Here is a 25,521-nt window from a genome sequence, read left to right as displayed (position 1 = left end):
TTATTGTTTAAACACAGCAGGGTTGATGTGATCCAACCAGTGTCAATTCTAGACACTCCGCCCTTTAAGTCATTTCCAATTCAACGTCTCTTTTAAAAAAAATAACTTAATGCATTGATGAAACGTTATAAGTAAGTAAGTAAGTCATTTTTATTTGTATAGCGCTTTTCCAGACCAGGGTCACAAAGCACTTAAACAATCAAATCAACACTCAATAAAGTATATACTTTAAATGGCAAGATAAAACTGATAACACAACAGGAGTTCCAGAAAATCAAGGAAAAGCATGAACAAATAAAAAGGTCTTAAGATGTTTCTTAAAGGAGTCAGTAGACTCCATCAAGCGCAAAGAGAGAGGAAGATCGTTCCAAAGCTTAGGAGCAACAGCCCATAGATAACATAGACTAAGTGGTTATTGCATTGAATTGTCGTGACACAATTATCTGTTATTATTTGACACAAGAAACGTAAAGACTTCAATACATTAGAAAAATGTTCACTGCCTAGCTGTGGTGGGCTGGAACCTAGAGGAAGGTGCATCCTGGTAATGTTGTGCGATAATTGCAGGGCACAAATAAGATATACAACAACTCACACACCATTAAAGGGGACAAAAGCTTGATATTTAATAGTAATTAGTTACAAAACTATGCAACAGTCGGTTTTCTTTGTGTATTTTGTTTAAAAAGACTGTTCAAATCAAACACTAATTGAAAAACAGTTAACACTCAACACAGCAACGTCACTACATTTATGCACAAATCTATGGTTTCAAACCATTTGCAAAGCTATAAATATCCATGAAATAAACACATAAAAATGTAAATGCTTTTTCACAACAATGAAACAAAAACAAAAAAAATCACAAACCAAACTGAAAGTTTAAGCCGACAGAGGAAAAAAATGATTTTGACATTACATGTAGTGTTACAGCCTAAATAAGTGAGCACAATGTTATCATTGAAATACTGTAATGCATTTGAAATTCAAACACACACACAGAAGCCGTACCCTGCTCATTTTAGGGTCTTTCAAAATGACCTCTGATTCCAGTAGGGAATTGTGGTACATTCCTTGTTATTGGTCAGAGGTTGAGACAAGCACTCAAGCCCCTTTAGATTCCAGCACCGGATTATGGTGCAACTTATTATATGTAAACACAAACAGATTTACGTGTGAAATAAACAAATTAAATAAAATGTGCAGGCCAACTTCAACAAAGTATATATCACAACAAACAAAGTGATGAACAACAACCCATGATTATTCTTTGACATTTCAGTTTAAAGCCTCACATATCGCTATTTTGGCCTGTTGTGTTCATAAAAATCAACAGTCATCAAACAGTTTATTAAATAGTTCAGATCTGACACTCTTTACTGATTGCCTTAATCAAGCAAATTGGAAAGAAACAGTGATTTTGACATGAAAAGTGATTCTTTGGCTTGGACATAAGGCTCAGGGTTTTTATTATTATTTTCACGGCTGGTATCACCACAAAGCATGATGGTTTCACATTTAAAAATGGATTAGTGCGATTATTTGTTTTAAACTAAATTTGTCCCATCTACAAACACCTTCACATGAGCAGTGCATTTTAAATATTAAAGCTTAACAAGCTAGCTGGATTGTCAGTGCAGCGTATTGCAACAGTAGCACATATAAATAATGCTACTGACTTTTTAGTGCATTGCTACTACACTAGACTGTGATCTACATGGTTCAAAGAATTATAATTTAATGAAAGTGCATAGGGGAGGTGGTTAAATAACTTTGTTATTGATAAATATTCTCACTAATATTAAGTATTAGTTTTTGATGAAGTTACAACACCCATAGTTTGATATATATGGCTTTCGAATGACACTTCATTAGAAGTGATAGTAACTCTTATTCTGATGGTTTGGGTGATTTTTTGTAGATGGTAGTGTCACAGTAAATACTAAATCGTACTTCTTTATACAGATAAGATGGTGAACGCTCAGGTTGAGGAAACAGCATAAATACATTAATTACACATTCCTTTGCCTCTAATACAGACACACTTTAGGTCAGTAAATATATAAAATAGGGGAAAGTGGTGGATTTGAAGAGCTTGATAGCCACCCCAGAGTACAAAGCTATAAGTGCATTTACTTCACTGACCTTCTTTAAAATGATGCAACCAAATTGTTTGAATTAAAAATGCACAAGTTAGCTTTCAAACTATGTCTAAATGGAACACATAAAGATGTAAAAAAACCAAACCAAAAACCAAATACACAAGGCATTTTTTTTCTAACAGACAGCCCTTGTTTACATGTAAATGCTTCTAAACTATCTCTGATGAAGTGAAAATGACCAGCATTTTAACCAGAGTGCTGCAAGATTAGCATGGCAATTTCAAAATCAAAAATGCCTCATAAGAGTTAGCATTTTGAAACGCATTGCGACTCTCATCCCATCAATCCAACTGCTGGATGATCTTTGCTGTCAAGCCAGTCTAGTCCACCCTGGTGCGCCACCTCGGCAGTGATCTGTTGGAACAGGGCATTGTTGGCCAGCTCCTCTGAGGAAGTGTTGGGGTATTGCCCCTGGGGCTGATTGGGGTCAAACAGAAGGTGCGTATCCAGTGTGTTGAAGTCGTTCACACTGCCAGAGAGCTCTGATGGCATTCTGAGTTCACAGGGGAAGTCGGCTCCCAGGTCCTGACTCTCAGAGGAGTCCGTTTGGAGGCTTTTTAAAGTGCTGGTGAAGTCCAACTCTGGCTGCGATTCCTGCTGCTGTGATCGTAGAACCTGCCTCATGGACGTACTTTGGTTCTCTACATGGCTCTGAGCTGCTGGTAAAATCATGTGTTCATTCTCAGTGAGGTAATTTGTCTGCTGCATCTTAGGGGCAGTCAAGGACTCAGTGTGGAGCTGGTTTGACTGAAGCAAGTGAGCGAGGTTCATACGGGCAGTGTAGCTGGACGCTAGATTATTGACACTCACACCACGGACAGCATCGTCATGGTTTCCATCTAGTTTACTCATAAGTACATTAGCAATACGTTGGCCACTGCAGTGTTGGCCAGGCATTGAAGAGTCTTCGGTTTGCATCATCACGTTAACTGGCACGGAGCGGCTTCTTTGAGCCATCGTGGTAGCTGCGAGATTTCCCTGACTGAAGATGTTCAGAACCTCAGGAGCCACTGGTGAGTTGAAGGGTGACACACAAGAAGGGGTGATACTTTGAGGAGTGCTACTTCCAGCATTCCCACTCACGGTTCTCTGATGAACGGCCGGGCTAACACTGCGGCAGCGAAAAGAACCAGAGTTTATGGATTTGCCATCCAGTGGTGCTGGCACAGCGAAACCCTCCTGTCGTGACGTGTTAGCCATGGTAGCCACTTGTTGCTGCACTGGTGAAATTGGAGTCAGCCTTCCAAAATGGCTGTCACTGTGACGAACATGGGGGACGGCGAAGGCATGGGGCTTCTGAAAGTGATCGTCTATGAGACCCTGGTAGCTCGGTAAGATCCCCAACCCATTGCTGGACTTGTTTAAGGTCCCACTGCTGTCATTATAGGTATTATTCATCCACTCCAGTCTCGTCTTGTCGGGGTGGGTCGCCATCGGTCGTTGCATGGGCTTCACTGGGCTGCTGGAAACTATGCTTCCGTCATGAAAGCCGGTGATATTAGAGTTGATGGGTGTAAATGCAAACTGGTTCCTGCACTCCACTGGGCTAGGAGCCACAGTACTGCTGCAGTTAGACTGTGGAGTGCCAGTGTGACGACTGCTGCCTAAAGCACTGTCTACTGGGGTGACCGAAGTGTACCGGGGACAGGGGCTCTCCACAGTCTGACCTTGAGCTCCTCCCATAATCTCAGAAGTGGGAGTCTGTGATGCGGTCGGTGTATGCATGGTGTTGTTGCCCCTGCTGGTGCAGATGGGCTGATACAACGTATTCATGTTAGCATTGAAGGAATTGATGTTGTCCGACAGCACGTTCAGTGTGCCCTGCTGCAACGCACTGTTCCTTAACTTCTGCAGTTTCATCTGCTCTTCCATCTGCACCAGTTCTTCGACGATGCTATCTTGAGTGACGTCATCGTCGAAAGAGAAGTAGTCCATATCGGGCTGTGCGGGTCCTGGGACTTGATTCAGATAGTCCAGAGGATTGGCAGTAGGGATGGACTGAGAGTAGGTCTGTGGTTGAACATCTCTAGGGGTTTCTGCTTCAGGTGTGACACCTTGGAAAGTACCACCTCTAGAATGACAGGCCGTCATAAGCAGGTTGGACGCTGTGTGCTCCTGATGTTGCTGAATGAACGGTTGACTGACAGAGCTGCCAGTTTCCACAACATTGGACATGTTTGTCCTTTGCATTGAGCTTTGTGTTGTGGCAACAGAGCAGAGATCATTGCTTCTGAAAGAGGAAGTGCACATTGAATGGACTTGGTTGGACAAGTTCATGTTCATCTCCACCTCCCTGGAGGCTGGTGCACTTTCAGGTCTGGTTTGAGCAAAGGGTCGCTGGGGAGTCGAGTTTGTGTTTCTGAGCCCGCAGCACAGACCAGCAGTGCCCCCTACAGAATGCTGGGGCATGAAAACCCTTTTGACGGGGGAAAGACCTGGGCTAAGTCCTGTGCGCTTCCTGAAACTCTTCAGTGCACTGCCGCTCTCGCCAAACGATGGTTTACTGTTGAAAAAGGACACTTTATTGTTCTGGCAGGAAGAAGTGAACGGCAGAGTGCCGATGTGGTTATGATTGTTGTCTCCATTATCTACCACAGACTGAGTGCTTGCCTGGGACATTTCCTCTAAGCTATTACACCCTCTCACTTGAGGTATGGGTACACTGGCAGCTCTCTGCAAGGTTACAGCAGCTCTGTTAGTCAAAGCACCTTGACCTTGCATCATGTGACTTTGTGTCTGGCTGTTCTTGTGTATGGCTTCAATCTCCATTTCAACATCCAGATTAGTATCTTGCAAAGCTTCCGTTGAAGCCAGATCGGCTACAGCAGAAGCACTTCTTGAATTTCGGTCTTCTTCTGGTGCGCTGATGTTCGTCCCTGCAGATGCTGGCCTCAAGGTGGCGCTAGAGAGGGAAGTGGTTGTGTTGCTGCTGTTGGAAGTGAGAGATATAGCCGTCATCTTCACCAGACTCACAGGAGGGACGTGGCAGGAGGTCATCACAGTCGTAATTGGGCTGCTGGCGATGATCATGGCAGAGGGCGAGCGCAGGGTGATGGCGGTGGTGACGACAGGCTTGGGAAGGATTTGGGCATAACGCTGTCGTGCTGAACGTTCCAGCAAAGAACTAGATGCAATATTTTGGGATGGTTTTGGGCTTTGTTTATGAGGCTGCACTGGCTGGGTTACCATTTGGAAATTAACTGGTACCACATTGTTTTCCACCGCTACCATCGAGCTGGATGACATCAACGGTCTGCTGCGCTGCACCTACACACAGAGAATGAGATTGTAAGACTTAAATGTTTGTCCTTTTACAAAGACACTGTTTCGTTAAGTGACTTCACAGAGAACAGATTTGCAGCTAAGGTCTCGGACAGGTACGTTTAAACCCAATTTGAGAGGTTTTATTTGCTCTCTTTGCTAGTTAGACCGTCCTCTACCTTATCACCAAGCAACATGATAGAGAAACTGTCCAAATCTTAAAACTTTATTGTAAAGGAGTATTGCTCACTTAGCTGGTGTGTAACAGTGCTTACACAGTCACTCTGAAGTGAAATACAACCTGCAACACCCATTAATTCCAGATATTTTTTAAAGATAAGACTCAATCCTTTAAGATAAGGATACAAAGTACCAAGGGCAAATCATAATATTGATGTGTGTGTGTCGGATTATACACTATGGGTACAGTATAAGTTTGTTGCGGTAATGCGTGTATGTATGTGTACACATATGTGTGTATATGTGTGTTACATAGTATTTGCGAGTGTATGGCACACGAAGGCGTGTCAAGAGTGCCACAAAGTGATCTCTGTCTGGGGTAAGGCTATAAACGCTCACAAAGCCACAGTGTTCCTGATTAGCTTGATGACACACTGGCTCTCATTGTTGTTCCCATTGCCATTACAAGAAAAAAGTGTTTCCTGTTGAGCTGAGAGGACCTCCAGCATATTAAACCGGAATTAACATTACATCTAACAAGAAAATGCATGCCAATTTACTGACACACAAGACCTAATGTATAATGTGAGTTTGTTTTTTCCATAATTATGAGATTTATTCTGAAACTCAGATTCAACTAAACAAGACTGTTACATGTGTGAGCAGCCAACACGAAAGATATATTCAACTATCTTGTGACTGAAGACATTATCATGATGATCATCTTACTGTGTTTGGGCTAGGAATTGCTGCCACCACAATGCCAATGGCTGGCTGAGGTGAAGGAGTGACCGGGCTCTCGGACAGCACGCCGTCATCGTTTTTCTTCACTCCTTCTCCCGGTGAAGGAGAGTGTAGCTTTTGCTCTTGTTGTCTCCTCTGGATCTTTCTTTGGAGCTGCTGTTTTGCATCAATCGATGGGGAAGACAGAGTGGTCACCTGAGGCATGAAGGTGTGAGCCTCAGAAGTGGGGATGAAAGCTGAGACTGACTGTTGCGTGTCTGAGGAAAATATCAACACAATCGATCAAATGAGGGGAGATGACAATTGGTTATGTCTTTTCAACAAGTAAAAATATAACATCTAATTTTTATATTACGACAATTAAAATGACATGTCTGAATTGATTCTATATTTGATGCAACATGAAATCACTTTTTTAAAAACATTCTCACCGGTAATAATTATTACTCAACTCTCACAGATCAGGTTACTCTTTCTGTAGCCACACTTGTGCTCGGGCAATGTTGTTAACTGTTTAACTCTGTCTTTAGTTTCATATTGAATTTCATAATGCACACAAGTGAAATGCAGTGATCAGACGATACAGGCAGAGGGCGCTATGTGCTCTTTTATACTGCAACTCACCTGTGGTTGTTCCTGTCATTATAGTGAGAGCTGCCATTGATTTATTGCTGATGTAGTGGCTGTCAATTAAAAAGCGGGCCAAGTCTTCGACCGCATCAAAGTGTCGTTTTAGAACCTTTTGGGCCCACTCACACACCAGCTCACAGGCTGCAAACTGCACCTCTTCTTTGATGCTCAGCTGGTTGGGAGACTCATGTGCGTCACACTGGAGCTATGAGCACAAATATGTCATTTTAATGCTGCAATAACAGATGCTGGTTGTGATTCATGTAAAGAATGAGAGTTCTTACGCCATCTCCCGTTTGGTGTAAATCCAGACTCGGTAAAGACGGAAGATGAACAAATGGTCGTTTTCTTAGTCCACTGTAGCAGTATGTTCAGCTGGAGTCAAGAAAACATAAAGCAGCAACAATATCTGGTTTAAACTTCTTAAATAAATGTCCCAATCAGCATGTTTTAACTGTTGAATGATGCTTCAAACATTGATCAGTTTATGATTTTGGGGTCAAGACAGCAGTCTTTGCTGAGGTCTCCGTGTTCACCGAAAGCTACTGAGGCAGTGAAGGCTTTATTTCATTTCACATCTATATTTAGAAAGCTTATGAACTGTCACAGCAGATGGTCTGTGACCAGAGACGGGGCAGAACAGCAGAACCCCCATTCCAGTCAAGGATATTTGGATTTTCCCCTCATGCCTAGTCGTCTAGCTTTCATGTTGGGGAAGACGTTTTTCATCATTTTTCCAAAGTCGGCAGCACTCAGAGGGGGGTAGTTGAGATTGTCGCAAAAACTCCTGAAACAGAAAAATCGGGAAAATGTTTTAATATGAGATAGAACATTTTAGATGAATGACAAAGGTGTTATTTAAAACCACTGACTTGAAATCATATAACGATTATTTAAAGTATTTATAATGACAAAGTAGTATTTGAATTAAAAAGAGGACTTTTATTCAATGTAATTGTTCAATAAACAACTGTAAAATTTGGCAGCTATCTTCTGCTGGATTAAGTTAATTGTAGGTTAGTTAATTCGGCAATTAAATGAAGAAGATTGAATTGAAACCGTTGAATCAAGTGTAAATAGCAACTTCATGCTTGAATAGTTGACAGAGGTGAGCTAGGGTGACGTTTAAATGCACAAGACTTAAGAACATTGTGACGTCTTTTCACCTGTTTATCCCAAAGGCGCCAATATATCTGGCTGGGGGCTGAATTTAGTCGTTAGAAAGACAGTTACATAACACCGTCACAGCATTTCAACGACTGTCTCAGACTTTCCATTCTAATATTACCAACACATGCTGCTCTGTGTCTATTTTTAAAGGGCCAGCAAGGATTTTAGGATAAACAAACTTGAACTCAAAAAGGTTGTAAAGTTACACTTTTCCCTATTGACTGAGAGTGAGTGAAAGACATAACTAGTTCATGAAGGTTCTCATTTATACTAGTCATGGTTATCAAAGTCGTTGAAAAGCAAGTCACCTGGACTGTGTAGAGTTTTAGGATGCTGGTTGTTTGCAAGTAAGTAAGTAATTATTATTATAAAGTGCCTTTTTCTCAGACAAGGGTCAGAAAGCGTTTAAACAATCCAAACAATACAGTTAAAATTCATACTTTAAAAAGTCAAGACAACATGAAACAAACACAGCAGCCCCAAGATAATTAAGACAAATCCTGCACAAATAAGAATGTCTTAAGGTGTTTCTTGAAGGAGTCAGTAGATCCAACAAACACAGAGGGAGCGGAAAAACATTACAAAGCTTCGAAGAAACCGCCTGGAAGGATTGCCGTCCTCTGGTGCGGAAGCGTGTTGTTAAATGATCAACATGACAATGAGCTTTTAACCCACAATGAAAATACTGATTAATAAATTGTTCAAATGATAACGGTGATTAGGAATTGAACCTTAACATTAGTGCAGTAAATGTTCATATGTTGAAACAACTACAGTTAGAGTAGAAGTGATACTTACTTGTATTCATCATAAACCTCCTGTTTGGGCAGTGAGGTCTCTGGATATTCCTCCAGATGATTGTGGATCCAGTTGAATGCATAAGTCTGCTGTGTTCTGCTGGACGTCAGGGCACTCTGGTCACTACACACATGGATCCATTTTTTAGTGTTTACAAATGCTTCTTAACACCTAAGTCCCTTCGTCTCTTACCTTTTATCAGTGTTACTGGCAGGACCAGAAGGCAACTTCAGGTAGAGGTAGAGTTTTTCAATGTCTGAAAACTTCTCAACATCTTGCTGTTGAAAATAACAGAAAATAACAAAGCAAAAAAATGTATATGTATATCATGTGGTTGTTTGTAGTTCATATAAGCAACAACAAACATTTAATAAGTGGAAATAACTTTTTCTTTAAATGTCGGAGCTTAATATATCATTATAAACACACCATTTTTTAATTCAACAGAATAGCTAGTTGTTGTTTTTTTACCGTAACCACACCCAGTCTGCTCTGATTTGTCAAGCATCGAGGTTTAATATTAATAATAATAATAAACATATTTATCTAGCGCTTTTTGGTACACACAAAGATGTTTCGGTTTGTCCAAGCACGCCATCAATACCGGGAGTCTCCACCTTCAAGGCACTCGTTGTATAAACAAAGTGGGATGTGATTACAGCTAGCTGGCAGAGGAGTGACTGGGGAGAACTTCATTAAGTAACAACTTTATAACTTCATCATGATGAGCAACATTTGAATAAAGTTATTTGAGTTGGGTTTGCACATTAGTTGCCCTTTAACATCTTACTTGAAGTCTCTGTATAACTGTTGACGCTCATAATCTCTGCTCCTTATCTTTTTATAAACACTGGCATCTTCGTAGGTCAAGATATCAACATACACATTTGTCTACTTTGATTTGAGCTAAGCTTCCAAAGGGTCACATCAAATGACCGGCCATGAGTCACATGGGATTTGAACTTTTAAATATATGTAACAGTACGAAGCCCCTAAAGGTACAAATACAAAAATCAAAGAAAAGATGGTGCGGCTGAAAGTTTGTGGTGTTCACACTGAAGTTTGACTGCTGGCTTGAATGCATTTCAAGACTTTTACGCTCTATTCTATTTCCAAATGCAAAGGTGGTAGGTGGTACTTTAAGAATTCAGTTTTGAACTGCTGGAAAGGAGTACAGATTTGGGTGTGTTACAATAAATATTAAAGTCATGTAGTCTGTTTCGGTGAAAGGGAGACATTTAAGAACTTCAAACATCTGGTCAGATTTCTACTTTCATTTCTTTTCAAAAAAGACACACAACCATTCACAAACACACTCCTACCTACGGACAATTTCCCAAAGTTCCCGATCTTTGAATGTTTTCAGACTATGGGAGGACCCAAGCAGAAGTAAACTGGCAACATTCTTGCTTTAAGGCGATCATGCTCACCACTGTCCCCATATTAAATACATAACATTTACCTATAATATGAAACAAAATAAATCTCATTCTATACTTTTCAATTCTCATTTATCGTTTCAGATGTATTGATGATAGATTGTATGATCTATGATGATGATAGAGTGGATGAATCCATTTCCACAAATCTTTAATAAGAGTTTGGTATATTTATGAATTTATTTTGGCTCCTGAAAGGCTTCGACCTTGAAACTGGACCTGCTCCAGACATGCTCTAATTGTGCAGTGAATTTTTTTTGCTTCTATCATGGAGCAAGTGAGATATTTCTGATTGTGTGGCCAGAACGAGAGTTCACTGAAAACTGTCCTCACATTAGAAGCGTGTTTGCTTCAGCACTTAGCATGTATAGCACAACATTCCCAACCTCAAATTAGCGCTTTTCCTAGTCCGAGTTTCTCGTTACTTGCTTACCACAAAAGCACATCAAAATGGATAATTACAGATTGTAGACACATTCAGTGGTGAAAGAGTAAAGGTAAGCAGGTGTGCTAAAGATAGCGAATCCTCAGTTTCCTAGTAAATTATGTAAAATATTGAAATATCAGTTTCATACAAAGTAAATATTTACTTTTTGAATGGTTTTATCATTGTATAATTTACTGCTTTTTTTGGCAAAGGTTTTGCCATTTAATGAGATTAATTTACATAAATTCATCATGAGTTGGTGATTTTTTTTTTATATATTCAAATCAAATACATATTTTATTTGTCCTCTTCTGTGTCTAATGTATGTCTTCTCTGTCGAGGAGTTAAAACAAACTGGATAAGCAGTTATAAACACAAACACTAGCACAAAAATTATCTAATTTGTCAACTGCAGCAATACTCACCAGAATGGTTTCCACCTTTGATTGAACAGATTTGCTGAAAGAAAAGAAGATAAAGAAGTTGTGGAAACATGAGTACAAGTTTCTCATTTATTTATAAAGCAGAGGAATGTTTGGTATGAGACGACCCTCCCTCAACATCTCTCAGGTCATGTATCCCTGCACCATGAACGCATGCAGCCAGACATAAAAAGAAACACACACTTCTGTACATTACAAGAGCGACCCTTAAACTACAGCAATCTTTATAAACTATGCTTTTGGAGGTATCAAAGAAGAATATATTAATATATTTATATTTATACTTTTTTTTTTTACTTCAACAAACATGAAGCCAACATTATTAAAGCTAATCAAGTTTGTGATCATTTAACCAATATTTAAATTTCTTAAATTGACCATTACTTTAAATCATAAAAGCATAACAATGTCCGCCCACTTCCAAAGTTATTGTCCCTCTGATAACTTAAGTGTCTACAAGAGTAGATCCTGTGTGTGTTGTGTGAGCAGTTCGCTGCCCGTGAGCTGCCTTTCTCTTTCACTGCAACCCGTCTCAGTTCATGTTGGCAGTAAATGTACATTTACAGCAAAACAACTAATCTAAATAAATTCACATCACTATATTTTGTATCCTCAATCCATCAAATGATAAATAAATCTAACTTTCTTATTCTTCCTGATCAGGTGAACGGAGCCTCGGGCCAGTTACAAGACCCAGTACTGATCCCAAGCAGCGCTGACACTTGAATAACTGTTCCAGATTTAATCCCTAATCTTCACACAGGTCAGACTGTTGATGACTGTGGGACAGAGGGGAGGTTACATTTTAAGACGAGACAGGTCAGAGTGGAGCTCTAAGCCTCCACCAGGCCCCTTCACTTTAATTCACTGTTACCAGGAGGAGCAAGGAAGCAGGGCTTCATCCGACTGTTTGCAACATTAATCCCACATTACACCAGGTAGCTGTTTAAATTAGCCGCCAGATTAGAAAGTAAATACTAAGTATTTTGTTTTCCCTGGTTTTCCCTTATACAACGCAAATAATTATTAAGGGAGTACAATTGGATCAGAAAACTTTAACTTAATTAAACGAAGAAACATAACCTGATTTATGTGAATAGCTGTTGCCCATCTGTAAACCTTGCAGCCATCTAATGTCATTTGCTCATCGTATGACTGTGTTTACCAGAACTGCTGTTACCGTAACAACCAACAAGAGTTATATAGGTGCGACTTTGACAAAAATAAGACACTGCTGATGCAATATTTTTCCTGGCCAGCTCTGGAATCAACCATCAAAAGTGAACGTTCACATCTCTTAATAACTGAAATGAACTACTTTAATTGTGTTCTTGGCTTAATATGAGTCTCCAATTTAAATATTCCAACATTAAACCCTTTCTAACTGATCCCACATCTGCAGCTTCTAATATGTGGGAGTTCTTCAGAAGCACTGTCCCTGAACCTAGTGATCCAGATTACGTCCATGTTACTCTTGTACGGGTAAGGTCAACAAAAGGTCACTCTTCCATTTCTCTCAATACAGACACCATCTCAAACGACCTCTTGACATTTGAAAGGTCAGAAAAATCTGTTACTGCTTGTGGTCAAACACAACAAAATACAAAAACAATAACTGATAAGATGGATACTTTTAGAGTGTGTTAAGGCTAAGATAAATGTTTTGAGTATTTGACTAAAGAAGAAGTTAACAAATCTCACAATGTTACTATGATTGATGGCCATACCATTGATAACCGCGATGGGTTACAATGTCGAGGATGTTTTGTAAATAAACAGAATGTATAACAATTGATAATATATCCGAAATGTTGTTTTTAACATTTCATTAATAGGTAGTGACAGAGTTTAAAATGATGCAGAAGTCATTCTTCCCAATATGACAGATAATCCCTTTGTGTAATTATTTCTTTTTTTATAAACAACTCTACAATTAAATTCAAAAGTAACTAAAAGCTCCTATATATAGTGGTGAATGTTTTATTAAACCAGTCATCCATCCATTTATTTTAAATTTTGTATGATCCTAACCAATGAATACAGAAGAAGCTAACCATTGAATATTATAGAGGTACTGTTCAAATAAGTTTCTCGATTATATTTAATGTTACAATGCAAGTTAATCTTTTGAATCACTGCTATATTTAGTCCATAAAATATAATGTTGACTGGAAATCGGATATTTCTATTTAAAACTGTATCATATTTAAGTAAATCGAGTCTTTTGGGTTGTTTTTTTAAGCCAGTCTTAAAATCAAATCAAAGATACTTTGAATATTCGAGGAGTTTCACATGAATCTCAATTCATTATTGATGTTAAATGGAGATGTTTTTTCTTTACATCTCTATTCTTCCTGTGTATCTGAACCGTAAAAAGTTTTCAGTTTCTTTGAAAAGTCCCATCAAGTGAACCCAGCGGATCCTCACCAGATGGAGTTCTTGATCCTGAGCTGCAGAGCCCCGGCCTCAGCGCCCTGCAGCCCGGGGAGGAGCAGGCCTGGCAGGCTGCCCGTCCCGCGCTCGGTCTGCAGCTGCTGGGGGTCCTCCTGGTCCATCGCTGGGGCTCTCTGGACACCTCAAACCCGGGCAGGACTAAACCAGTCTCCCTGGTCGGACTAGACAGCGTGGAGAGGCGGTCGGTGCGATGCTAGCAGGACGTCGGTGCGCCCTGTTGTTGTTGTCGTGTCCAGCCGGTCCTCCCCCGACATCTCTCGCGTCAGGTGGCCACACTTGAGAGTCAACGCGCGGAACAACTACACTTAGCGACGCGCTCCAACATGAAAAGTTGCGTTTCCAGGTACAAAAGTGATGGAAGGCAGCATCCAGTGGAGTAGAAACAGTCGCGCGCTCGCTTTAGAGTCTCAGTCTCACAGTATGGGATTTCCCTGCATGTGCATGGTGTAGTAGCTGCTGGGAGCACGCATGCGCACTACTGCTTCTGAATGAATAAACAACCCGCAAGTGTCTGAACGTGATCTCCAGTCGGTTTACCACCAGGTTAATAATAATAATAATAATTCTTATTATTAGTAATAGAAAGAAAATATAAAACATTGAAATTTCATATACTGTACTGAGCTTTAATCTAATATAGTTTATATTCATTGAAGACTGTTAATCTGCTATTATTATACTTGTAATTTAACCAAAAAGGTGATATAAAGTAGACGTAAATACCATTGAGAAAACTTAAAATACATTTTATTGCATTTATGTTGTTGATGGTAAACTCAATAAAATGTAAACAGTCTTAAGTCTAACAACTGTTTTTATTAAATCTAAATGGCAGTGAGAGTTTAAAGGTTCAGTGGCAACAAGGATGGATTCTGTTAACGTCTGAAAATGTAATTTTAAACAACGCTCAGTCACTTGAGTCAGAGCTGCTGACAATATTCATGTGTTTATATAAGACATAATGTTGTATTATCAGTTTAATGTAGTCATTTCATGTTCTAGGTTTGGTAGTCCTCCTCTTCCCTTTCCTCATAAACATCCTCTTTAGGTTTCTCGTAGTGTTTTCTGAATTCTTCATCAAAGTGTTGCAGGTCATCATCCCGAAGTAAACCCTGAGAAAAACATTATTTTTGTATTTGTGTGAACAGAAACTCTTCAGTAAATCATTCATCTTCAAATCCAAACCTTTGGGAGGTATCCAAAGAGTTTCTTGGCGTGACGTTGAAGAAGTTTTTGTCTCTCCTCTTCAATTATTTGTCTGCACATTGCATCCTTCGCTTCTTCCTTTCTTCTTTCTTGAGTTAGCAGTAGCTGCAATAACAAAGTTTAAATCAGTAGATTGTGAAGATCTGTTCTAACGAGTCAATGTTCGTCTTAGTAAAAGACTTCATCTTCACAATGGAAAAAACAGATAGACAGAAAAGTACAAACCAATTCCAACTGATGTCGCTTCTTTCTATCCTCCATCAGTTTCTCCACCTGACGATTGTGCTCCAGTTGTTTCATTCGTCGCTTTTGTGCATTCATCTGCTCCAGACGATCATCTTCCGCAAACTTTGCCAGCAGCATTTTCCTAAATGCCTCCTCTTCCTCTTTCTCCAGTTGCCTTTTCTGCTCTTTAAATGCAATCTGCTCCTGGCAGGTTTTCTGCAGGGACATTCGTAGTTTAATGGTCCTCTCCATCTCCTCCTGTAGAACAAGAACAGACAAAAGTGAAGAACATGTGCCAACTGAACTCAAAGAATGATAATTTCTCACGAGATCTTTGCGCCTCCTGGCCTCCTCTTGTTCCTCAAAGACAAGTTCCTGGCGGATTCTCTCCATCTCTTCAGCCTGCTTCTTCTCCTTCTCCATTTTTTCAGAGAGAAGTTTGTGAAGAACATCCTTTGCTTCTTCCATCTCTCTGAGCTTAGCATATCTCTTCCCTTCCATCTCTTCCTGATAGTCGGCAAACTCAATGATGCGCTTATTTTCAGCATCTAACTTCTCTTTTTCCTTGCGCTTCCAGTCTTCCTGCTGCTGCTTGAACTCTTCGATATACTGTTGTGTAGCCTTGACCTTCTGTAACCTCTCCAATCTCTCCCTGAGAAGAAGAAAGTCAAACCATTTATGTTCCTTATTGATTTAACTTACATTTGTCAATGTTGTTTTCAAGAGGAAAGCCTACCTTTCATCCCTCTCGTAGATCTTTCTGATGATCTCATCCACCAACAGCTTCTCCCTAAGGAACTCTTCATGGATCTCCAACTTCTTGTGCTTCCTCTCCACGATTTGCTTCTCCAGGAATCTCTGATACTGCAGCTGTTCCTCTTGGCGTTGCTGAGCCACCCTCTGCTTCTCCACATCAGCCCTTTCAAGTATATCTTTCCTCATACTGTTGAAGTCTGCCTCTTGAACCTGAGAGCAGTCAGTTGACACTAGAACCGTGCTAGAACGTGGTCGAGGTGCTTGTCGGTGGTTTTATGATGGATAACTCACCGACTGCACTTGTTTGATTGCGTTCTGCTCAAGAATCTGGTCGGCTCTCCCTTTATTCACATATGCCAGTTTCAGTTTGGACTGAAGCTCTCGAATCTCTAAGCTACAAATTGAAAAAACATCTTCATTATTAGTTAGATGCAGAATTGTGGCAGTGTGTGCATATCAACCTGTTTTCCTTGATGTGCTGTCTGATTTTATGCTCTTTTAGCTTCTGACATTCAGTGTCTTCTAGTTCTTTGGCCAGTCTGTCTTCCAGCTCCAGTTGCTTCCTTCTTCCCTCTCTTTTCTCCTCGGCCTGGAAACATCAAACATCCAAAATGAATACAATGAAGTAAACAGTCAATAAAATGATTAATGTGGTAAAACTGGTGAAAACAGTGAAAACCGTAAAAAAAAGAAATCAAAGAGTAGACCAACATCAAGTACATGATTTAAACCTATACTTATTTTACCTCAAATCGTATCTATTATAACTTTCTACAATACGATCATTTTTAGCATTTCAAATATCATTCAGCTTCGTATCACCAATTGTTTATCCATTTTTCTCTTTTGTTACAAAATAGACGAGCAGACGCTAGTCTCTTTGGTAAAGGCAAAAAGATCAGTCAACAAAATACACATATAAAAATAATGTAAACTAAATAAATCGCATTTAAGTGTAGTATCAAAAGCAACAACCTCTCTTTTAAAAGGGAAACTGAACATAACATTCAAGAACAATTTAAATCTAAGTGTAAGTTTTTAGTTAATATTGTTATTACAATGTAAAAGGATATTAATAAATTAGTACGTACATTTTATTAATGTAAATATATTAATGTAAAAGTAAATTATTATAAACTCCAATACAACAAGAAAGATAACAACATGACAAAATGTCAAAATAATGAATAAAAGGAATAATTTGAATAATCTTTTGTATGAGATATAAAGTAAAATGGATTAAATATAGAGGGGGAAATAATAAGATAAGGTTGAGAAAGAAATGAACGGACACACATTTATGCTTCATTCAGAAAACGATGAGTTGAAAGAACAACACAAAGCCAGACATGAAATGCACAATTCTAATGATATACATTTTTTCTAGATCAAATGATGGGAAAGCAGGTCAAAACAATAATTAGTATTTTACAGGGCTGATAAAATATAAATATAATATATAATATAAATGCTTACTTGTAGTCGGGCGCCTTCTTTGAGTCTCTCTTTGATCTGTTCCCGGTGCTGCCTCACATATCTCCTCTTTTCGAAACAATCATTCTCTAACAGACTGGCCTGCAGCCGCACGTCTTTATCCACCTCCTGAACATATTCCACCATCACCTGGTCCTGCTCCCGCCGCCTGTTCTGCAGCTCCAGCTCCTGATTGAAGTTCCGATTCTGTCGTGGTGATACACAAAATGATCATCGCAATTACAGGAAAGATCTTTAATATGGCTTTATCTATAAGCCCAAATAGACTCAACACAAGCAGTTTGTGTTCATTCAGCTTGATTTGACCTTTGGTATAAGATCAATCCGTAGATCAGATGAGTTCATTTTGTAGTGTATTAAACCTGTACTGTAGTTAACTTCAGTACCCAAAAGTATAGTGTAGTAAAAAAATAAAATAAAATAACGTATTGTAGATGAATGTAAATAATATTTGGGGTATCTTGAATAACCCACCAAGTTCATATTTGCCGAAGAGGTCTTGATTCCCTCTCACTGTTGGATGTTGAAATAAACCCATTGAATCTTGAATCATATATGAGCTTAACTCATTCTTTGCCTCACACTTATAATTTTCTTCACAACCTTTGATTCTTCTTAGCCGCCTTTGATCGTCTGTAAAGCAAAACAAAGGCTGATCCGACAGAGACAAGGAGCCAATAAAGAGGATCTGAACTAAAACAATTCATAACATGAAAAGATATGGAGCGGGTTAGTGGAGTTACTTAATCTTTGCTGAGTATATGTCTAGAAAATACAGTTTTCCCAATTCTGTTAAGGTTATCAGATTGAAGACAAATGAAAACAACAAACCCGAGGAAACGTGCTTTAAAGTCAGACACATTAGAAGCTTTTTTTTTAGATAAATAAAAACAATAATAAACAGAAAATTCATTCATTTCTTCTTACCTTGATGTGTCAAGTTTGTCTCTATTTTCAAAAAGTCACATTTCATTCTTGTTCCATTCAAATACTTTTATATAATATACAGCAGCAGAAGTATTGTAAGTATTTACAATGCAAAATAAACAAAATGATAGGTAGAGGTTTGAAAGTTGTTACACATATCCTATTAGATGTTGTATTACTTTAAAGGTCTGAAACTGGAACATGTTTCAATCTGAACGTCTTTACTAAGACGTAATCGGGATAATGACAATTTAATTTGCCAAAAAATATGAGATTACATACAGTATGTTGCTGTTTAAAAAATGGTCAATTGGATAGGTTTCGAAATTTGTCTTACGACGGCCACCATGCTTACGCGCCATTCTCCGGTTGCTAGGCAATATTGTAAACAACTCTGTCACGATGGCTGCCAGGTTCGATAGAAAAATCATTCCCCCGGTCTCACAGGTTGGTTTTATGTTTTAAACGTAAACTATAAGTGAACATGTGTGCTGTTTTTTGTTAATTCGTTCGGTGCTGTTTTAAAAATGCGGCTGTGTAAGCTTTAAATAAACAGAATACGCTAATGCTACATAGCTTTTGGCATTTCAGTTAGCGTATTTCCGTTTTTTTATATACCTTATTGATCAATAAGTTTAATAAAAGTTATGACAGTATTTACCAACCGATCTAAGTGACCCATTCATACTTTGAATTTCTTCCATTATTAATGGCCGTAAATAATACATGATTTTTCTTTTAGCGAATATTACAAATTAAAATGTTCAGCATGATCATTGTAAAATGTCTTTTTTAATACCTTCAAAAAATCGTATTTGGATTTTTGACTCATTTATGATAAATTGAATTTGAATGCATCTTCACACATATCTATTTCTATGTCTGTTTTAGAAACGTGTGTCCCGGAGCAGTGAAACTCTCAAAGGAGCTGAAAAACAGAAATCATCATCAATGTCAAAAGACACCATCATTGAGCTTTTGGCAAAGGAAGAAGAATACAAGTAGGACTTTGTAGATATGCTATGACAGAAGTCTGCTGTTTAACACTATACTGGAATTATGAGCTGTATTTTAGGATTGTATACTAATGTAATACATTTGGTCCCTATTGGATAACATATATATATATATATATATATATATACCAATGACGTGTGAAAATGTATTGACTGTACATTAACCTTATATGGAACACGGTTTTATTTTTGCAATAGGATGAGAAATGCTGCAATTGAAGCTAAAGCAGCAGGTTTAGTTTCTCAGGCAGACCAACTCTTGGTGAGTTTGTTTAATTTGTTTGTCTTGTTCATCTCATCTTGTAATGGTCATTGCAACTCCTTCAGGGCGAAGTGTTGTCGAATTCATCATCAAACTTTTTGGACTCTAAAGGTGAAAAAGCTTCCAGGTAAAATGAAAGACATGTGTTTATTATTGTAAAGTGTCTGTTCCCAGTTCAACAACAATGTTAATATTCCATCACAGGACCACTAATAGCCAGGAAAACACTACACAGGACGAATTTTTCGAGGTACCACGAGATTGTGAAATATGACTTAATTAAAAGAACTTCATTTGTTGCATGTGATCAATTATTGTTTTAGGTTGCCTGCAGAATTCAACATCCTCCGTCACCAAACAGACATTCACAGAAGGGACCAAAGCAGAATGCATCTCTGTGAGTTTAACATCAGGATCAAATCAAATCAAGATTTAGAGAAAACAAATCTGCAGTGGTTGAAAAAGTTTTTTTTTTTTAAGATCCCAAAAATCAGGGAAGACAAGTGACAAGTCAAAGGAGAAGTCTACAGAAACATTCTTATCGAAGGCTATTCAGAGCATTGAGGAGAAGATGACTGATGATTGTGGGACAGAAGAGAACTGTGCAGGCGATGCTGTAGACGTAGATGAGGAAGATGAAGGTAAAAGGACATTTTAAGAAAACAGACACAATGGATGCTATAATGCAGCATAGCACTACAGTCCCTATGTGTCTGTGCCAATAGTTTTGATTCAGTTCACAGTGCTATGATGCGTTTCCAGTTCTTTGTAACTACTTGAGTCATGGCTGAATTTAAGCGCAGAAATAACCATGTGGACCACACAACAGATGAAGATCAAACCAATCATGAACAGATTGATTGCTTATCCAACAATCATCAGGTTAAGTGGAAATTGTGTTTGGTATTATTAATGACTAATCCATTCCTTTTAGTTATAGGCAAAAATGTAAAATGTTTAAATCTAGAAAAATGTACACAAATGTACTGATAAGTAAAATAAGGGGTTTTCTTAATGGCAGTAGACGTTGGTTTTTAACTAAGTATATCTCATAACATGTACTAATCTGTTTGACAGTAATTTCAGTCGCACTCACACGTGTTGCTAAAGCGCGTCTTCGGATCATGCAAGAAGAACTGGATCAACTGTCAAGTGAATATTACAAAAAGGTGGGATACAAAAAAAATGTGGTCAGCAGAGGGAGCCAGAGTTTCAAAAACACTGGCAAATGTGTTCTGTTGCAGGATGATGAAACTATAAAACTCAGTGAAAAGCTGAAACATCTTGAAGACGATCGAGTTCGACATGAGAAGACGATCACCAGCCTGAAGGCACAAATAGACAAACACAAAGCTTTGGGAGAAGACTCTGGCAAAAAGTGCATCAGTCTTCAAACGGAGCTCTCTAGTGTACGAAAGGTGTGTGAAGAATACAACTTTGAGTTACTTTGATTAATGACTTGTGAAGTTTAAACTGATACCCTCAACCATAATGTCTGGTGTGTACAAACAGGTGACACGTTTCCTTTGTTGTTTTCACAGGAGCTGGAGAATCAGAAACGCTCACACAAACAAGTTGTTGCTGCTCAAAGCACAGCCGAGGTTCGACTGACAAGAGCTCTGGAGGAAGTGGAAAAACTGAAAACTCAACTTGCTACTTCAAAACAGTCAAACAAGGTCCAGAGGTTTCATTTTTTTCTATGACAGTATGACCAGTACTTTGCGGAACAGTTATTTTATTGTTCTGTAATATTAAGTTTTATTAAATGTTAAGGAGGATGTTTAAACTAGAAAAAAAAACTAAACATAGTCACAGAACTTTCCTAAATGTCAGATCAGACTGAGCGATAGACTTTTCTTCAGTCTTAATGTAATGCAGTATAGCTTTGTATTCTTTTGCTGAGGTCTCTTAAAGCGTAGCAACTGGTTTGGTGTTGTGATGAGCTGATATGAAAGTCAATGAAAATAAAAGTCAGACGAGAACATAATGCTGTCATCTAATCCAACAGGACTTGATCAAAGAGGAAAACTCAAAAAGGGAAAGTCTGCTGGCTGAAAACAACATGCTACAAAAGCAGAAGTCAGAGCTGATAATGGGCTTCAAGAAGCAACTGAAACTGATCGACATTCTCAAGAAACAAAAGGTTTGTGTTTTACCGTCTCGTGATAGTTTGGCCTGAACCTCACACGACTTTCTTTCTCTGTGTAGATGCATTTTGAAGCGGCTAAGCTTTTATCGTTCTCTGAGGAAGAGTTTGTGAAGGCTCTGGACTGGGCGAGTGGTGAATAATGGCTTCAGCATTTCTGACTTGACATTGTACACAATATGATTATGAATAAACACTTTCATCCAAAACAAACATTAAAACTCATCAGTCTGTCGTTTCTCAAAATGTTTCCGAAAGTCCTCATCGAAGTGAGCCAGGTCATCTTCGCGCAACAAACCCTGAAACAGATGAGACAATGATGGAGTGGTGAGATCCGTAAGATGGACAGTGTGACTCACCTTCGGTAGGTATCCAAACAGTTTTGTGGCGTTGCGCTTCAGCAGCTTCTGTCTCTCCTCTTCGATGATCCGTCTGCGCATGGCCTCCCTCTCCTCCTCCAGCAGCCGTTCTGAGGCCTGCCGTTCCTGCAGCAGAGCAAAACCTCAGAGCTGCAAACCCGCTGTAGTCCTCATAGATCTAGACAAGGTGACGGTTCTTACCACTTCAGCTTCTCGTAGTCGTCGCCTGGCTTCTAATAGATGCTCAACTTGTCGCTTGTGCTCGAGTTGCTTCATTCGTCGCCTCTGTGCGTTCATCTGCTCTATTCGATCATCCTCGGCAAACTTCTCCATCATCATCACCCTGAAAGCCTCCTCTTCCTCCTTCTGTGCCTGACGCTGCATCTCTTTAAAAGCCAATTGCTCCTGGCAGGTCTGCTGCAGCATCAGCCGTTGTCTGATCTTGTGCTCCATCTCCTCCTGTGACAGCACAGAGCGGAACCAGCTTTATTGGAAGAAAAGTTACTCAAAATCTTGGGTCCTACCCTTTCTTTGCGCCTGTTTTCCTCCTCTTGCTCCTCAAAGTAAAGTTCTTGTCGGATTCTCTCCATCTCTTCGCGCTGCTGTGTCTCTTTTGCCATCTTCTCTGAGAGCACTTTATAGAGCTCCTGCTTTGCTTCATCTCTCTCTTTCTGCGTCGTCATTCTCTTTTCCTCCATTTGCTGCTGATGGTTAGAGAACTCTCTGATGCGCCTGTTCTCGTCCTCTGTCTTCTCTTGCTCCATGAGCTTCCACTCCGCCTGCTGCTTCTTGAACTCCTCGATGTATTCCTGAGTCGCTCTCACCTTCTCCAGCTTCAGCAATCTCTCCCTGTCGGATGATTCAATCAATCAGTGTGTCGAGAGGCAAGACGTAATTTCCTACCTTTGATCTTCCTCGTATATCTTCCTGACTATCTCGTCCACCATCAGCTTCTCCTTGAGGAACTCCTCGTAGGCTTCCAGTCGCCTGTACTCTCTTTCCATCAGCTGCTGCACCAGCTCTCTCTGGTACTGCAGCAGCTCCTCGTGACGTTGCTGCTCCTGCTTCTGCTCCTCCTGCTCGGCTCGTTCCAGCTCCATCTTAAACTTACTGGCCAAGTCGGCTTCCTCACGCTGCCAGTGACAAAGACATGTTAACAAGAAGATGAATCATTTTCATTTTGTTCCCCTCTTCATATTTCACGTCTTAATAAAACAATGGAGAGAGACATTCTAATAAACATGGCGGTGTCTTTAATATGAAAAAATAGGGTTTTACTATATATAAATCCATTTATCTACAGGGATCGTACGTATGCTCACTAACCCTTCAATGCACAGTGTCCCCTACAGTGAAACTGTCCAAAATTTTTTTTGGGGAGATGAGGTTAAAAACAGCTAGAATATATATTGGGTTTCTACCAACCTCACCAGGCCATGCCCTGATCGGTTTCAGTCCATGTATTGTTCCACACCCTCCCTGTTGTTCTCCGCTCCTGATCTAAGCAGGATACCTCTTGGACAGCTAGTACATCTTCTCATTCCTTCTCATCTCCATGACCATTGATGATAGTGTTGCAGAAAGCTGTACTAATGGTTGTATGTAGAAGTCAAGAGTGACAACACTGATGAATTAATTTTCTTATATTGACATTTCCTATCAGCAGTGGTCTCAGAATCCGAATTCTTTGTATTTTGCTATTATCAGTGCAGGGTACCACTAATTAGGACTTTAACATTAAACATGAAATACAATCTTAAACATGAATAAAAATACAGTTGAACTATTTACACATTGTAAATAACATGTAAATATAATTAAGAGATGTAGAGGGTGTTGTTATAAGTTTGTGGTCAAGGTCTGTATCTGTCAAAAGTAACCTTTGCTCTTTGATTTGATCTTCATGGATGGTGCCGACCACTGCAGGTAAGGGTGCACATCTACACAACATTTGGTTATCGTTGGTTGCAAAATGGTTTTCTAACTTCTAACTAAAGAATTATCCTAGTACAATTTGATCTGATACAAAAAAACAAATCATTATTTGTAGTTTTGTCCCGTTTTATTTTTAGATCATTTATAATAATTATTTAGTTTGATTAATTTGCAAAATAATGACATAAATTAAATGACCAGATAAACAATAAATACAAAGATTTTTAAGAATAAAATATAATGTTATTTTTTGCAAGTACACTATACATTTTGGGAAAAAAATAAAATCTTTCTCTTTTCTACTAACTATAGCAAACATACAGCAGTCTTAAGACTTAAGCCTTCGGGAAGGTAAATTGGGAGCATAACAGATTTAAAGTCCAAGAATTTAGTTTGGTCATATTGACTGGATTGAGCAGCACATGTGGACACTACAGAGAATAATGTAAATAAGAAATCAAACTCACCATTCTCTCCACCTTGCTCGCTCTCTGCTCAGCCACCTGCGCTGCTCTCTCCTTGTTGACAAACGCCAGCCTCAGCTTCGCCTCCAGCTCTCGGAGCTCTGAGCTGATAAAACACGAGGTTACATGGAACTATGGATCAGAACATCTCATTTACCTGTTTTCTTTAATATATTGTCTCATCTTTTCCTCCCTTTCCTTCGCAGAGGTGACGCGGGCCAGTTCTCTCGCCAGAGCCTCTTCTTGCTCCAGTAGTTTTTCCTTCTCGACCCTTCTCTCTTCTGCCTGCAAACATCAGTATATAATAATAATAATAATAACAATAATCTCTATTTATAGATAAAACATCTCTGAAGCACTGACCTGCAGCAGCTCGCTCTCCGTGCGTCTCTCCCTCAGCAGCTCCTTCTGCTCCCTCACGCACCTCCTCCTCTCGAAGCTCTGCTCCTCTCTGAGGCCCGCCTGTCCTCTCCTCTCCTGATCCAGACTCTGGACCAGATCCAGCCTCTGCTGCTCTTGTTCCCTGCGCTGGGTCTGGATCTTCTGGTACCGACTCTGCTGCAGAGACACACGTTGAGCTGCTTTATTTCACTTCTGAACGTGACGCGCTTCACCATGTTGGCGTCGCTTCCTGTCGTCGACCGTTAAAAGCGTTAAAAGCTGAGGAAAAAAGTACAACCAATAAGCGACAATAAAAAGACAAACGTGTTCGTAGATCGCTAACTAGTTTAATCAAACTTGTTTGTCACTCGCGACTCCTGAGTTTGGTTGCCTTGGAAACAGCGCGTGTCCTCACGTTCACTGGGCAGTGTCGACGATGACGTCATGCGTTCGCAATAACGAATCGACTAAAAGCGAAAATGATTATTACTTTTATTTAGTTTCACAGTGGTTCCCTCTCAACTATATTCAGTTCCACAGTTGATTTAAGAAATTTAAGAACGTATTTCATTTCTTCCTATTCCTCCCCACTGTCTCCCCGACAGGTACGTTCAAAGTGATGCTTCAGAATAGACATTTTAG

At 39.4% G+C, this 25,521-nt stretch overlaps 4 protein-coding genes across 5 annotated transcripts; 1 reads left to right on the top strand and 3 right to left on the bottom strand.

The window, feature by feature from the left end:
* Positions 1-601: 601 nt before the first annotated feature.
* On the bottom strand, positions 602-14,036 carry LOC148078851 (DNA-binding protein RFX7-like). Its single transcript, XM_087792845.1, has 9 exons — positions 13,682-14,036; positions 11,237-11,270; positions 9,138-9,223; positions 8,946-9,068; positions 7,648-7,764; positions 7,262-7,346; positions 6,972-7,182; positions 6,333-6,604; positions 602-5,429 (listed from the first exon to the last, which is right to left on the bottom strand). The coding sequence occupies exons 1-9, from the start codon at positions 13,807-13,809 to the stop codon at positions 2,436-2,438; spliced, it is 4,050 nt and encodes a 1,349-aa protein (XP_087648971.1). The 5' UTR covers positions 13,810-14,036; the 3' UTR covers positions 602-2,435.
* Positions 14,037-14,563: 527 nt separating this feature from the next.
* On the bottom strand, positions 14,564-17,933 carry LOC148078850 (meiosis-specific nuclear structural protein 1-like). The gene is made up of 9 exons (XM_087793550.1): positions 17,864-17,933; positions 17,372-17,575; positions 16,357-16,484; positions 16,187-16,289; positions 15,876-16,105; positions 15,467-15,791; positions 15,140-15,397; positions 14,894-15,019; positions 14,564-14,820 (listed from the first exon to the last, which is right to left on the bottom strand). Exons 1-9 carry the CDS (start codon positions 17,870-17,872, stop codon positions 14,707-14,709), a joined length of 1,497 nt encoding a protein of 498 aa, XP_087649676.1. The 5' UTR covers positions 17,873-17,933; the 3' UTR covers positions 14,564-14,706.
* Positions 17,934-18,711: 778 nt separating this feature from the next.
* On the top strand, positions 18,712-21,975 carry tex9 (testis expressed 9). 2 transcript variants are annotated; one of them, XM_087792867.1, is made up of 12 exons: positions 18,712-18,763; positions 19,208-19,317; positions 19,531-19,594; positions 19,660-19,721; positions 19,799-19,844; positions 19,918-19,991; positions 20,075-20,235; positions 20,672-20,763; positions 20,839-21,012; positions 21,136-21,270; positions 21,603-21,737; positions 21,803-21,975. In XM_087792867.1, the coding sequence occupies exons 1-12, from the start codon at positions 18,719-18,721 to the stop codon at positions 21,881-21,883; spliced, it is 1,179 nt and encodes a 392-aa protein (XP_087648993.1). In that variant the 5' UTR covers positions 18,712-18,718; the 3' UTR covers positions 21,884-21,975. The 2 variants fall into 2 exon arrangements, with proteins under 2 accessions (XP_087648993.1, XP_087648992.1); XM_087792866.1 differs by having other exon boundaries at positions 20,672-21,012.
* On the bottom strand, positions 21,871-25,325 carry mns1 (meiosis-specific nuclear structural 1). Its single transcript, XM_087793997.1, has 9 exons — positions 25,248-25,325; positions 24,862-25,056; positions 24,656-24,783; positions 24,502-24,604; positions 23,003-23,232; positions 22,624-22,948; positions 22,301-22,558; positions 22,100-22,225; positions 21,871-22,039 (listed from the first exon to the last, which is right to left on the bottom strand). The coding sequence occupies exons 1-9, from the start codon at positions 25,323-25,325 to the stop codon at positions 21,956-21,958; spliced, it is 1,527 nt and encodes a 508-aa protein (XP_087650123.1). The 3' UTR covers positions 21,871-21,955.
* Positions 25,326-25,521: the final 196 nt, after the last annotated feature.

Source organism: Callionymus lyra, chromosome 6, assembly GCF_982586985.1.
Source record: "Callionymus lyra chromosome 6, fCalLyr1.hap1.1, whole genome shotgun sequence".
In the NCBI taxonomy this organism is placed as follows: domain Eukaryota; kingdom Metazoa; phylum Chordata; class Actinopteri; order Syngnathiformes; family Callionymidae; genus Callionymus; species Callionymus lyra.
Note: the sequence above shows the minus strand (reverse complement) of the source record. Positions and strands in the feature narration are given on the sequence as shown.

Excerpts from the sequence above, each read along its gene's own strand:
- LOC148078851 (XM_087792845.1), bottom strand. The coding sequence starts at position 13,809 with ATGGACCAGGAGGACCCCCAGCAGCTGCAGACCGAGCGCGGGACGGGC. Across the intron at positions 7,765-8,945 it reads GAGGTTTATGATGAATACAA|GAGTTTTTGCGACAATCTCA; the intron begins GTAAGTATCACT and ends TTTCTGTTTCAG. Across the intron at positions 5,430-6,332 it reads CAATTCCTAGCCCAAACACA|GTGCAGCGCAGCAGACCGTT; the intron begins GTAAGATGATCA and ends CTCTGTGTGTAG.
- LOC148078850 (XM_087793550.1), bottom strand. Across the intron at positions 16,290-16,356 it reads CAGCACATCAAGGAAAACAG|CTTAGAGATTCGAGAGCTTC; the intron begins GTTGATATGCAC and ends TTCAATTTGTAG. Across the intron at positions 14,821-14,893 it reads TCTTTGGATACCTCCCAAAG|GGTTTACTTCGGGATGATGA; the intron begins GTTTGGATTTGA and ends TGTTTTTCTCAG.
- tex9 (XM_087792866.1), top strand. The coding sequence starts at position 18,719 with ATGGCTGCCAGGTTCGATAGAAAAATCATTCCCCCGGTCTCACAG. Across the intron at positions 19,845-19,917 it reads CACAGGACGAATTTTTCGAG|GTTGCCTGCAGAATTCAACA; the intron begins GTACCACGAGAT and ends TTATTGTTTTAG. Across the intron at positions 21,271-21,602 it reads CTTCAAAACAGTCAAACAAG|GACTTGATCAAAGAGGAAAA; the intron begins GTCCAGAGGTTT and ends CTAATCCAACAG.
- mns1 (XM_087793997.1), bottom strand. The coding sequence starts at position 25,325 with ATGACGTCATCGTCGACACTGCCCAGTGAACGTGAGGACACGCGCTGT. Across the intron at positions 24,784-24,861 it reads CGGAGAGCGAGCTGCTGCAG|GCAGAAGAGAGAAGGGTCGA; the intron begins GTCAGTGCTTCA and ends TGATGTTTGCAG. Across the intron at positions 23,233-24,501 it reads CGAGCAAGGTGGAGAGAATG|CGTGAGGAAGCCGACTTGGC; the intron begins GTGAGTTTGATT and ends TGTCACTGGCAG.